The sequence below is a fragment of the Stenella coeruleoalba genome (assembly GCF_951394435.1).
Source record: "Stenella coeruleoalba genome assembly, chromosome: 18".
Classification (NCBI taxonomy): domain Eukaryota; kingdom Metazoa; phylum Chordata; class Mammalia; order Artiodactyla; family Delphinidae; genus Stenella; species Stenella coeruleoalba.
Window position 1 is genome coordinate 35189087 of NC_137164.1, and position 15206 is coordinate 35204292.

General features: G+C 32.3%; 1 protein-coding gene across 2 annotated transcripts in view; it reads left to right on the forward strand.

The window, feature by feature from the left end:
• Window positions 1-15206, forward strand: part of KLHL1 (kelch like family member 1) — a gene marked incomplete at its 3' end in the record, with an annotated part of 374754 nt that overhangs the window by 273469 nt on the left and 86079 nt on the right. For both annotated transcript variants that reach the window (XM_079903211.1, XM_079903212.1), the window contains one exon: window positions 3952-4138. In XM_079903211.1, the coding sequence (XP_079759337.1) occupies window positions 3952-4138 (187 nt within the window). The remainder of the gene's footprint in view (window positions 1-3951; window positions 4139-15206) is intronic.

Here is a 15206-nt window from a genome sequence, read left to right on the forward strand (position 1 = left end):
TAACAAATGTAATGGTCATTTGAAAGAAGTATTGTTTAAATAATTGTATTTCTTTTCATTTTTTCCTAATTAAAGTGAAGTTAGTGATAAAGCCAGTAAACTTTAAGAAGAATGTACAAAAATAAAGTAATAATGTTTAATATAAACAATTTCAAAGAACATCCTTACTCTAATTAAAAATTTATAACATTTCTGGCAACTGGAACTAACAAAGTTACTATTGAGTATTCTAGCTATTAAGGGATATATTATTCTAGTATTTTATGTTAGTCATTTCTGAATATCATACACAAGATTTGCATATATGTTTATTGACCCAGTTCTCTTCTGCCACTATAGGTTTACCCTACAACTTGATGGTCATTATTTACTCACAAAGATAAACTACCAATGTTATAGAGAGGTAGATCATATTTGCAAAGTGACTGCCTAGCTGACATGGATCCTCGGATGGATCAGCTTCCTAGAATTTTACAGTCTTAATCGTTAATACACCCTATGCTGTCCTTCATATTAAGTCTAAGGATATTCTTATTTCTGACATATTTTCTACATGACAAAATATTCTGAAACATTATTTTGCACATAGTGAGATCTTTTCTTGAGGTTTAATGCACAATTAACTCATAGGGACATAGTCAATTTTTATCCCAAGCATAAGAACATATCTAACAGTGAAGATATTGACAAACTTCCAAGGACATTTTTCTTGTAAACTAAGTTATACTATAATTATCTTTGACTGGAAAGGGTATTAGTATATAATATCCTAAGAATAAAATCTGATTTATAGACAATTACTGTACAAATTCTTGTACATAAACATGACTATGTTTCAAAGTAGTATACCATTATTGAAACATATTGATATTTTTTCTAAGTGGAACAAGCAGAGGAACTGTTACAGTAGTTTAATTTTATTCAAAAATTTAAGAATGTAAAAAACAAAACTAACTTCCATTGTATAGTGAGGAGAAAAATTTGTGTTAATCTTGGATCATTGCAGAAAATCTAAAGATAGTCCAAGTTTAAAGGACAACTTAACCATCTTATTATTCCGAACTTGTGCCTGAATTTGGGATGGAATAATCCTAAAAAGTGTCAGGGGAGATGAAATACAGACACAAGTCATATAGTACTCATAAGTGAGAAATAGTTACAAGTAATAGTTTGAAAACACACAGTAATAAGTACAGAGATTATGAAGAATTCAATTTTTTTCAAAATAAATAACTTTTTCAAATGATTGGGTACACTAAAGTTAAGAAATTTTACAAAATGATTTGTTAATAAAATGGAAAATATAATTTAAGTACAGAATATCTGTCATTTTACAGAAATAAAGTATAAGTTTTAATTTTATATTGTATATCTTCCAGATCTTTTTTTTTTTTTTTTTTTTTTTTTTTTTGGCTTGCTATGAGCTGATTTTTATTGGGAGAAACAAGAAAAACAGGGCCACTGTCTTCAGAAGGCTCGAGTTAAATAAACCATGTGTTTCCTGAGTAAGGCATTCTCACATTTAGAAACTGTTCATCAGATTAGACAGTTGACATTTGGGGATGGCGGAACAGAGATACTAAACAGGGAGAAGTTGGTGGGTGTGGTTCCTGCCAGAGCAAACTTGGCAGCCTCCTGATGGGATGAAGGGGACCCAGGGGAGGAGTGCCAGCCCACCTTACTCATGAGCCCCAGGAAGTGTGGTTTGGATAGTTGGAGAGAGAATGAAGCAGAGATGCTTTAAAATCATTCAAAACCAACTTCACTGTCTTTCTAACGGTTGATCCTTCTGCTGACCTCTCTATGTAAAAGTTTGTGATCTGTTGGCTTCTTCTCTGTTTCTTAACCATTTATAATACGTGCAGACATGTGAGGTCCAGGTGGGCTTTGAAGAGGCCTAGAGAGGAGGTGTTTGCCCATAAATGGAGATTTTGAAACTTAAGACAAGCCTTACTCAAGACCAAGTGGACTGCCACACATGCAGTGAGGTCTAGGGAGTCTGAGATCTAAGTTCTAGGTCTAAGGAGTTCTTTTTTTTTTTCTTTTTTTGAATTTGCATCTTTTTAAAATTTTTATTTTAAATTGGAGTATAACTGATTAACAATGTTGTGTTAGTTTCAGGTATACAGCAAAGTGATTCAGTTATAAATATATATGTATGTATTCTTTTTCAAGTTCTAGGATATACTTTAAAATAAATAATATGTAATATATTTTTATGCATACATCTATCAACATTGAGAAATTCATTTCCTTTTAGAAATTATTACTTGAAAGTATTTTAAACCTAGGCACTCAGAGTTGACTCTGCTCTGATACTTTATTTTTACAGGATTCCATACATTTCTTTATAACTGTATATTATCCATAAACATTTTGAAATAGTCCTTATATACATTGTATGAGTGTTTAGAAATATATAAATATTTAGCTATCCAAAAAGATGATAAAATCAATGTTTTTAGCTTCAGCTTTATCATCAATGTATATATCATCTTACTGAATTTTAAAAACTATAATAGTTCCCTTAAGCAAACAAATGAGTTCGTTCCTGGCTTTTCATGGGTTGAGTCCTTGCCATGAAAGAAGGCAAGTCTTTCTTCTTTTTGTTGGCTCTACTATTGTCTCATAGTATGAGAGCTCCCCCTCTGAGCCCCCAACTCTATTTCATTAAGGTCTCTATTCATTAATATCTTACAAGTAAAATAGTAGTCCCTTAAAAAAGAAAGAAATGGGTAGGAAGGCAACTAAAGTTTTAATATATAAGAAGAGAAGCATAAGCAAGACTTTAACTAAACATCTTCCCTTCTATATTCCAAAGTATCTGGTAATTCTAATATGTTATACTCCTTATTCAGCCTCAGAGCCATTCTGTTATCTTTCCCACCTCTTATATATATGAGTATCTTATGTGTTTTTATATTCTTTCTGACATCTCCACCAGTAATTTATTTATTACAATGGTTAAATAACTTTATTTAATTAAGATTCAAATTATAGTGTTAAAATCAATTAATTATATGCTGCTATCATTTATTAATTTATTCACTCAATATATTTGTGTACCAGTGTGGTACAGAGTCTTATCAATGTAGACGAAAAGGTCAGTGAGTCAATGTTAAATTTTCTACTTATTAATTTTGTAAATCCATATGATAGATTTAACTCACTTGAAGTAAAACAGGATTCATGAACAAAAGAAGAGAATGTGATACTGAAACAGTCAAGGAAAAAGAAAATCTAAAGAGGGACAGAGAGAGGAAAATTAAAGATACTTTGGTTACATTCAAAGAAATGTACAGAAAATAATTTGTGGAGATGATAACCTTCTGTAGTAAAAGGGAGACATAATAGAACTTAAAACTCTGGTCTCACTCTATTATTCCCTCAGGTGCTGCATTTTTGGTAAATTTTTTTTTAGTTTCATGGCTGGAAACTATTACTTTGCCTGATGTACAGCTTTTCAACTGCTTGCATAATTAAAAAGATGTTACGAGCATAAATTTTTATTTTTATTGAGATTTTTTTCGGTTTGAAAGGGATTTAAACTATACTTGGAACATCTTAAAGTAAATATGTGAATATTTATGATAGGCTTGTTAGGACTTAATTTGTTGAACTTTATTTTTTAATTTACTTCACCAGACATGTTTATGGCCAAATAGGCAACTATATTTGACTTGTGAACAGCTTTCTTAAAAAGGAAAGGGAATTGAAAATGTGATCTTTAGAAGTACCTTTATACTCTGTGTGGTAAAATGATAATAAATAATATGGAATCAAAAATAATATCCGTTCTGTTTCTCTTGGAAGCCATGCATTTTACTCATATTTATTTGTTAGTGTAATTAATTCTTATTATATTTTACATCCCTCTTCTACTTTTCATTTGATAGCTTATGCTCATCTCTATAAAAATCATTATTAACAGTGATTGTGCATTATTCACAGATATTGGCTGACCTAGAAAACCATACATTATTTAAGAATGATCTGGAATGTCAAAAGCTGATTCTGGAAGCAATGAAATACCATCTATTGCCAGAAAGAAGAACTTTAATGCAAAGTCCAAGAACTAAACCTAGAAAATCTACAGTTGGAACTCTGTATGCAGTGGGAGGAATGGATAACAACAAAGGTATTTAGTTCTAGATCTTTAGTAATACACACACTGTATCACACCATGACGTGATTTTACGGTTGTAACCTGTGTAATACCAACAAACTTCACAGAATCACAGCTTTATTCATTAAGATTTAAGATTTAGGGAAAAGTTAAGACACCTCTCAGTTTTCCATTTTTTCAATCTGTAGTTGCTGCTTCTGCTTCTTACTCATCTTTAAATGTTTTATCTCATGCATTATGTACAAGACTTCATATGAAATGAAAAAGAGATTAAAAGTACCTAGAAAACACGGGCCAAATAATTTGTTGGATATATTGAAACATGTATTTCTATTCTAAGTAAAGGAAATGTAATCTGCCAGCCACATGCTCGCTGAGAGTAATATTATGAAGGAGCGAGTCTCTGCTTTTGAGGGGTTTAGAATCTCATACAGAAGCCAGAAAAAGAAGTAGACAATTATAAATGGGTGTACTGACTATGGCAGGTATCATTTACAAATTTAAATTTTTTTTTACCATTTTTACTCTTACAAGGAAGTGAATGATTTAAGACCAAATACATACATTCGAAGGTTTTGTTCTTACTTTTCTATAGTTAGTGGGAAAATCTCCATGAATGTTTGTTCTCTTTAGCCTTTTTTATGTGTCTTAATTTTCCTGAACAAGTACACAAGACAAATAATGTAAGTGTCCTATGTTTGCATCTAATAGGTGACATAATTATCCATAATACATTTATTATACATGTACAAAATACAGTTGGCAAACATAGAGTATGACCACATATTCAAGCTCTGTTAAAGGAACTCTGTTGTTAAAGAATCAGGAGGAAGCAACAGAACTTACCTCAACTACTGTGAAGTGAGATCCCAAAATAGGAGGCAAAGGGAAACAATTCAGGTAATCAATAGAGAACAACACACGTTTCCCATTTTTTATTTGCCAAGAAGATATCTGTGGCTATAAAATGATTTTCACCAGTTTAATTTTTTGAAGATTTACTCCTATTTGCTGGGCTATGGATTTCTAGTGATTATCACATTAAACGAGCATTAAAATATTAACATATATATTCAAGAGCTTAACTATTAGTTAAAAAGGGTAAATGACTTGACACTTTAAAAACTAAGGAAATGGCATCAATCTCCCTCCTTCCCTGTCTCTCTCCACTTCTAACTCTTTCTTTAATGTTATTATTTAAGAGACCAAGTCAAAAATTTCCCCCCTAAATGATATAGTGCTTAACACCCTCTTTTATAAAGTGGTGAAACAAAATATCTTAGATACAAATCTCTCTCAAAAATAGCCAGAAATTATATTGAAATGTCCCCAAAAATGTTTTTCAAGCTTAGAAAACAAATCTATTAACCTGTATCCATGTAGTCCTTAAGAGAGCAATAAATACTAAATAACACACAGCACGTGATATAATTTGCCATCTCTTGGAGCAGAAGCATGCAAACTTTATTGTAACATTTTTGCAGTACGCGGGTCTCTCACTGTTGTGGCCTCTCCCATTGCGGAGCACAGGCTCCAGACGCTCAGGTCCAGCAGCCATGGCTCACTGGCCCAGCCACTCCACGGCATGTGGGATCCTCCGGGACTGGGGCACAAACCCGTGTCCCCTGCATCGGTGGGCAGACTCTCAAGCACTGCACCACCAGGGAAGCCCTATTGTAACATCTTAATAAGTTCATTTTACCTATAAAAGTAAATATCAATAAAAGGACAATGATGTTATATATGTTTATCAAATTTTAAGGTCTAATAAATGACATTTACTTTTCAAGAATACTGCATTCTACAGAATGAATGCCTGTATAAGATAAATTCCATTTGTAAATATGCACATATCATTGAAAAAATAAAGAAAGAACATTGATGAAATCAGGCCAGCCAGTGACTAGGACTGAGCAATAAACAACAAATTAACATTAGTATAAAAATCACTATGCTATGAAGAGCCAAAAGACATGACTAATTTAAATTTTTAAATGTAACGACTTTAAATACAATTACCATAGCATAAAATAATACGAGTATGGGGGGGGGGGTCTTTTGAGTTAAGCTCTTTGTCAGCATTTGAATTTGTCTAATTTTACACAGCAGTCTTTTGAGGCTGAAGAAATTCTTAAGAAATTGAACTTTCTTAGGGATTTTGAATCTTTCATTTTATAATTGAACACTACTAATCATTTAGCTATTGTTCCACTTATCCAGTAGTCCAGAAGATTAAAAGCATGTGACAAAACAAGGGATTTAAAAAGATATTCCTGATTAAATCAGCAATAAAATAGAAAAAAAATTGAAGGAAATTTTAGGAATTCTTACCATATCCTCTGCACTCTACGAATTGGATATTAAATATATCCCATAACTTAGACAAAAATCTGACATTACCAAACCTCAGAGAACCTACTTTTCCTGCTGCAGCAGAAACTTTACCAGTTTCAAGAGATTTAAAGAACAACTAGGACATTTTCAAGTTAATCCCTTGTATTTGCATTGTGCTTTTATTGCTTAAAAGCTGTTTTCTACATCTTATTAACTTGTGCTCTCTCTAAATAGGCATTAAGATTTTATCTTAAAATTGTGTTTTCTTTTCTTTAAAGGTAATGAGGAAAATTAAAATGTAAAAAGAGGCAGGGAAATCAAAAGAAAAAATATAGCAAAACATTGGAATTTACTTTGCATGACTAATTTGAAAAATAACGCAATACAATATAATACAGTATGTTACAATACAATACAATGATATGCAATATTTAGTGTGCTTTTTGGAATTATTTACATATTCATATTGTGCCTCATAAGGCTATGTAAACATTTTATTGAATTCCTCTTCAGCTCCACAGTTACTGGGATTTGTATGATATTTTATGGGATTGATAAACTATGAGTACAACTCTTGCAGATTTTCTGTAAATATTAAGAAAATTCAGAGCATTTTTCTCTCCTTTCCCCTCCTTTCTTCTTATATCCACACATACATGCATCCTATAATGATGCACTTTTTGCACATCTATTTTGTGCCGGCTCTGTGTTAAGAACTTGTGAACATTATGAATATTACCCCTACCTCACAAAGCTTCCAAGTTACTCTAGGAAAGCAAAGAGTAAACAAAATATTTGTGAATAAAATGAGTGTTACAGGAATGGAATTGCGAGTGAAATCAGTATAATGCTTGGGAGCCAACCTAGTCTAGTCTAGAAGAGTAAAGAAGTACAAAGAAAGTGTTTGTTGTTGTTGCTGTTTTTAGTTGAAATCTAAAGAATTATTAGGCATTAGTTTAGCACATTACTGGAGCAGCAGAGTAGGTGTGGTGGTGAATTCCAGACTAGAGATAAATCAAATGTGAGGGTTTACAGCTAAAGAAGAGTGATATCTTTAAAAATGGAGAGAAATCCTTTATGGCTGAAATATAGCCAGTGGAGAAATGAAAGCCACATGGTAGTAGAGGAAAGACACAGCAGATTTCAGGGAAAGGATAAGAATGATAGATTCTGAATTGAAATCTAGACATCATAGAAAGCAGGTGATGTTCCGAGTGAAGAAAGTAGTCTTTGCGATCAGAGAGATGCCTGTTCAAATCCACGAATGTCACTTAAAATCTCTAGTCTAATTTATCTTTTCTCAATACTGTATTGTGTTTCTGTAACAATTACAGTGATTAAATGTAAAGAGGCTAAACTAATACACAGCATTCCAACATGCTTGTTCAGTGCCAAAGAAACCATCAGAGAACTCAGCAGCAACCTGGGCTGACTTTCCTTATCACATTATGGACTAAGGCCAAGACATCTAGGAACTTTGGAGGCATGGACTATAGTGGTTCTATGACATAATAGTAATGTGACATAGGGAAGAAGATAGGACAACAAGATATTCATATCAGTGGAATTTATATGATTAGCATTATGTAGAAATTAAATGCCTTTTATACCAATACAAACAACATTTAAGAGTTGGGAATCACATGAATTGTATGAGAGAAAAGAATCAAGTCATAAATGAAGTTAGCAGTATCTCTTGGAAAGTATGATTTAATTCGCTGCCATACTGGAAAATACTGAAAAATAAGTTTTTAACGATGTAGTAATTTATAGCATATTTAAGGACAATTAAAATGATTAATATATTTATTAATGTTTGTTCTACTATGAATGAAAAATGAGGGGACATAAAATTAAATACGGAAAAAGTCAATGAATTTTTAAAAACTATTTTTATTAGGAGGACAAATTTTTTAAATGTTTTCAACTGAAATCAAATGCAGATTTAAAACAATGCAGTAAATTGTACCAATAAATATGCTTTCATTTTGGTAAGAATTTTATTACAAATCACATAGGAATCATCATAAATCCTTTAGAAGGTTGAGTTAAAAGTAAAACACTAATTGCTTATTCTCAAGTGCTTGAAATGTCTCACACTAATGTATGATTCATGTAAGCTATGAAATAAAATTTGGTGCTATTGGTTACTGGAAAATATTTGTATCAAAAAGTCTATTGAATTTATTTTCTGATGTTGGTTGATTATTAGAAAATTCCATGCAAGTAAAAATAATTTGGTTTTGTACTCATAGAAATTGTATTTTTTGAAGATTCATTTTATTTCATTCTAATTATGAACATATATTGAAAACCTGGTAAATATACAGTAGTATAGATAAGAAAAGGAAAACCAACTGTGAGCTTATAACTTAAATATAATCATTGTTACCATTGTTAACAGAGTGGCATATTTTCTTTTCCAAATTTCTCTGTAAATGTGCATGTGTGTGTGTGTGTGTGTGTGTGTGTGTGTGTATATACATGTTTGTATACAGACATAACTCTATATCTACATTTATACAGAGATTACCTATTTACAATTGTCTTCATCTCTCTCACTCTGGTATCTAAATATAGGCATATTTAGATTTATTAACATACCTAAGAATTATTATTTTGTTGCTTTTATTTATTAATTATATTATATGTGTAAATTTATATTTCATTAAATTTTTTAAATACATCATTTCAAGTACCTTACTAATTCTTATTCACATTAAAAATGCCACGGTTTACTTGAGCTTAATCCTATTATAAAACACTTTGGTGGAATAATCCATTTTATTTTCTATAAATAACACTATCACTAGTATCTGCATACGTTAAGAGTTTTTCCTAAGCTTTGAGTGTTTATACAGATAACTGGCTGAAAAATTACTGGGTGGGAAGGTAAAGCTTTTGTGACATATGAGCTGATTTCTTTCTTGAAAATTTTTAAGAATTTATAGTAGCACTAAATTATGGAAATAGTGCCATTTTTAGGGCCTTGTCAACAAATTTTCTGTCTAAAAACCCTTTTTATTATTAAAAATTTTAGCATAATAGTAGAAAAAATAATATAATGAACCCTGTATTCTTGTCATTACATTTATATTTCTCCTTTTCGTAATGAAATTGAATATTTTTGTAATTTCAATTTTTTATGTATTTAATCATCAAATATACTGCTGAAGAGTGACATATTAGTTTGCTATTTTTCCAATTATTACATATTTTATTTCAGTTTCTTGAACTAATTGCCTACAGTATTTGGCATAAAGTTCAATAGAAATGGCTTCTGAGGTGTTTTTCTCATTTTGTCTATTTTATAAGGAATAATTTAAATATTTTACAAGTTTGCTGTAAACATCTAGTATGTAGCATAGCATACCTGGCAGTTTTGGAGAGAATGATGAATACTGTGTATGAGAATATATAGAGGCTATGGACAACCTTAAATTCTCTCAGAGATAACTTTCCTTTTGACAGACACTTAAGTAAGAGCAAAACACCTTCTTCCAAACAAGCATTAGATCATTTGAGGCTAAGATGTAGTATCTGTGAGGGTCGCCCTACTCCTTGTTTGCTTTCTGTATGTATACCAAGGTCATTGGTCTTTACTGGGCCCTGAATGCCATTTTATTTTCACCTCAGAAGAACCAGTTCTAATTTTTTAGCATCTTAGCTTCCATTTTCTGCCTGGATTTCTGTCTCTCCTTGTATATGTCTTACAAATTAGTAAGTGCCCAGAAGACAAGCAATAATGCCTTCTCATTCTTTTTTCTGAGTCTAAAGTCCTGACTACCTTGGTTGCCCTGAACTACAGTTAGTGTCTCCCCAGCTGCATAAGGCTACCAACAAGCCTGGGCCAACAAGTGCTTCAAGGACTCTCAGCCTAGTGCTGCCTGTGAATCAGCCATTTCCCAAGGGGAAAATGGCAAAGGATGTTGGCCTCATTTCAATTCTCATCCCTTCTATCTGGGATTTGTCTTCCTAAGTGTTTGATATCATTTTTTTTAATCTCTAATGTCTTTAAACAGCTAAATTTTGTATTCTAAGACTATCACTTTATAGTTATTCTTATGGAGATAGCTTATTTGATACAAGCTAATCCATACTTAACAGCAGAGGCCCCTGCAAATTTGTAATTTCAACATTGTCCATTTATGAAACTTCTCTTCGAATTTTTTTGAGATATATATGATAATGTTGCTGATGTTCTCATCTTACATGCTTTTTGAAAAATTTAATCTATTATTTCTTTAAATATTTCACAGGTTTATTTTATATTCTGCAGCTAATAACTCCAACATCTAAAAGCTTGAGAGTCTAAGTCTATTGTTTGTTGTTTCTGACACCAGGAATAGCAGAGGAATTGCAATTCTGGAGATGCAATCTCTAGCAAGCTACAGGCTCATCCACTGAGGGTTTGGGGCAGGCTGTATTTATGGGCAAGGAATGCAAAGAGGGCAGACTCCAGCCAGAGTCCAAGAAGTTAGTTTATTGGCTTGAGGATGGGGAGAGATTCTTGGCAGACGGTCATTGGTAAATTTTGGTCTTTAAATCAGGCATTTGTGGGAAATCAGTTTCTCGGTTCTTGTGTTATCTCCCTCAGGGAGCATGCGTGAGATTATCTATTTCATATTTTTGGGTTCCATTTTACATTAAAATCTTTTCACACTTTCCTCTAGCAAGCATAAGTCAGTTTTAACAAAGAACCAGGGCCACCAGTGACATACAGCTTTATCAGTCCTCTTCAATGCTCCAGGCTTAATGCAAAGTCTCTGGATCATTCTCCCACCTCATGTTAGGCCCAAAGCAGATGCTCTAGATCTTACTGTAGGTGTGGACATCCACTCCAAGGAAATGCTATCTTTTGTACTCGGGTAGCAAACTCTATCCCAGGTTTCACCTCACTGTTCTTCAGCTATTTGGCTGAAGTTTTTTTCTTGGAGTTTTTCCTTACTTTCAAGTCCAGCAATGCAAAAAATTAATTTTATTATTGCAATTTGCCCAGATTTACTGGTATTTTAATTAGAGGGCACTTTGGAGTGTCTTCCATTCTCTATCAAGCAGAAGCCTCCTTTTTCTTTTGTATCCTGATTTTTTCCTCCATAGATTATTTTACTTGTTTTATGCCCTATACTTTTTGGAGAGTACGGATTTTGTTTAGAATTAAACTATTAGCAAACCTGACATTTCCCCACTTTTTACATATTTATAAAGTATACCATTGATGTTTCCATGGTTTGACAGTGTTTGAATATTCACAAATTTGGTAATACTATATTCACATGTAACTTCCACATCTCTACAATGAAGATAATAATTCTACCTCAAAGTATTATATTATATCATGTAATAAGTTAGAGCAGTTCTGATTACAATGTAGATGATAACTCACTAACAATTTGATTGAATCTTTACATATTCTTCCCATAGCAAATACAATTCAAATTCATGCCTGAGCTTAAATAGAAATCAATACATATCTTGGATCTGAGGCATTGTTAACAAATATTCAGAACTACAAGTATAAATTCATGAGCATATTTGTTCTAATATAATAGATTAATTCCCTTTTCTAAATTATAAGCAACTTGGAGACAGGAACTTTACATTCTTAACATCAGAAAGCATTGTTATTTAGAGTAGGCTTTCAGTAAATATCTGCCATACTTAAATTACAACCTATTTAGCTAATTTTAGTAAATATCCAAAATGAAAAATCACATGTATGTGTGTGTATATATACTATTTATCAATATAAACTTTGTATAACTATGAAATTCTCCTTTATTTATAATCTTTGGAAGATTTTAAAGGGAAACTGTAAACAAAAGATTGCCATTACCTGAATAACTTTCCCAGAAGTACTCCTCAAGAAAAAAGAATTATTGTGAATCTGTTATTTATCCTTAGTAATTGATCATTTGGGAATGATAAAATTATTTCATCAATGATTTATACACATATTTTGATTGAAGTATAGTTGATGTACAATATTATATTAATTTCAGGTGTACAACATAGTGATTTCACATTTAAACACATTATGAAATGATGACAGCAGTTAACTCTAGTAACCATATATAACCATAAAATATTATTATAGTATTATTGACTAAAGTCCTTATATAGTATATTACATCCCTGTGATGTTTATTTTACCTTGAAGTTTTTTCCTTTTAATTCTCTTCACCTATGTTGCCCAACCCTCCACTTCCCTCCCCTCTGGCAAACAGCTATTTGTTCTCTGTATCTATGAGCCTGTTTTTGTTTTGTTTGTTCATTTGATTTTTTCCTTAGAGTAAACATATAAGTGAATATTTGTCTTCCTCTGTCTGACTTACTTCACTTAGGCTGTTATCCTCTAGATTCATCAATGCTTTTGAAATGGCAAGGTTTCATTTTTTTATGGATGAGTATTATTTGGTTGTATATGTATACTGCATCTTCTTTATTCATTCATCTACCTGTGGACACTTAAGTTGTTTCCATATCTTGGCTATTGTAAATAATGCTGCAATGAACATAGGGATGCATATATCTTTTTGATTTAGTGTTTTTATTTTCCTCAGGTAAATACCAAGAAGTGAAATTGCTGAGTAATATGGAAGTTCTATTTTTAATTTTTTGAGGAAATTCCATATTGTTTTTCATAGTAGCTGCACCAATTTACATTCCTCAAAACAGTATACAAGGGTTCCCTTTTCCCCACATCCTCACCAATATGTGTTATTTGTTGTATTTTAGATGAGAGCCATTCTGACAAGTGTAAGATCTCAAAATCTCATGAGTTTCATTTGCATTTCCCTGATGATTAGTGATATGAACATTGTTTCATGTGTCTTCTGGTCATTCATATGTTTTCTTTGGAAAAATGTCTGTTCAGGTCCTCTGCACATTATTTAATCAGGCTGTGTGTTTTTTTTTTTTTTTTTTTTTTTGTGGTACGTGAGCCTCTTACTGTTGTGGCCTCTCCTGTTGGGGAGCACAGGCTCCGGACGCTCAGGCTCAGCAGCCATGGCTCATGGGCCCAGCCGCTCCGCGGCTTGTGGGATCTTCCCGGACCGGGGCACAAACCCGTGTCCCCTGCATCGGCAGGCGGACTCTCAACCACTGCACCACCAGGGAAGCCCAGGCTGTGTTTTTGATATTCAATTCTATGATTTGGATTCATGTAGGTTGGATTTTAACTCCTTATTGAATATATCATTTGCAAGTATCATCTCTCATTCAGTAGGTTGTCTTTCTTTTTGTTGATAGTTTCCTTCCCTGTGCAAAAGCTTTTCACTTTGACGTGGTCCCTTTTGTTTATTTTTACTGTTGTTTCCCTTGCCTGAGGAGACATATACAAAAAAAAAATATTGCTAAGATTGATGTCAAAAAGCATACTGCTCACATTTTCTTCTAGGATTTTATGGTTTCAGGTTTCACACTTTAGTCTGTAATACATTTTGAGTTTATTTTTGTATATGGTGTAAGAAAATGATCCAGTTTGATTCTTTTGCATATGGCTGCCCAGTTTCCCAAGACATTTATTGAAGAAGCTGTCTTTTCCCCATGGTATATTCTTGTTTACTTTGTCATAGACTAATTGAGCATATAAGTGTAAGTTTATATCTGAGCTCTCTATCCAGTTCCATTGATCTATGTTTCTGTTTTTATGCCACTGCCATGCTGTTTTGATGACTATAACTTTGTAGTATACTTTGAAATCAGGGAGCATAATACCTCCAGTCTTTTTCTTCTTTCTTAGGATTATTTTGGCTATTTGGGTCTTTTGTGATTCCCTACAAACTTTAGGATTATTTGTTCTAGTTCTGTGAAAAAATGCCATTGGTATTTTGGTAAGGATTTCATTGAATCCATAGATTGCTTTGGGTAGTATGGACATTTTAACAATATTAATTATTCCAATTCATGAGCACATTATATCTTTCAATTTTTTTGTATTGTCTTCAATTTCATCAGTGTCTTATAGATTTCATAGTACAGATCTTTCATGTTTTAGCTTAAATTTTTCTAGGTATTTTATTCTTTTTGATTCTGTTGTAATGACATTGTTTTCTTCATTTATCTTTCTGATAGAACATTATTAGTGTATGAAAATACTACATATCTCTGTACTTTAATTTTATATCTTGCTACTTCACTGAATTCATAAGCTCCAATATTTTTGGTGGAGTCTTTAGGGTTTTCTAAATATAGTATCATGTCATCTGTAAACAGTGACAGTTTTACTTCCTTTCAATTTGAATGCCTTTTACTTCTTTTTTCTTGTGTGACTGCTGTGGCTAGGACTTTCAATAATATTTTGAATAGAACTGGAAAGAGTGGGCATCCTTATCTTCTTCCTGATCTTAGAGTAAATACTTTTGGCTTTTCACCATTGAGTATGATGCTTCTGTGGGATTGTCATATATAACTTTTATTATGTTGAGGTATGTTCCCTTTACACTCACTTTGTTGAGAGTTTTTGTATCTTAAATGAATGTTGAATTTTGTCAAAAGCTTTTTCTGCATCTATTGAGATGATTATATAATTTTGTTATGGTATAGGTTCATCTGTGAGACTCTCTGTGCTTCCTGGACTTGAATGTCTCTTTCTTGCACCAGTTTAGGGATGTTTTCACCATTATTTCTTCTAATAGTTTTTCTGTCCCTTTTTCTCTCTCTTCTTCTGGGAAGCTTATAATGCTAATGTTAGTATGCTTGGTTTTGTCTCAGAGCTCCCTTAAACTGTCCTCATCTTTTGGTT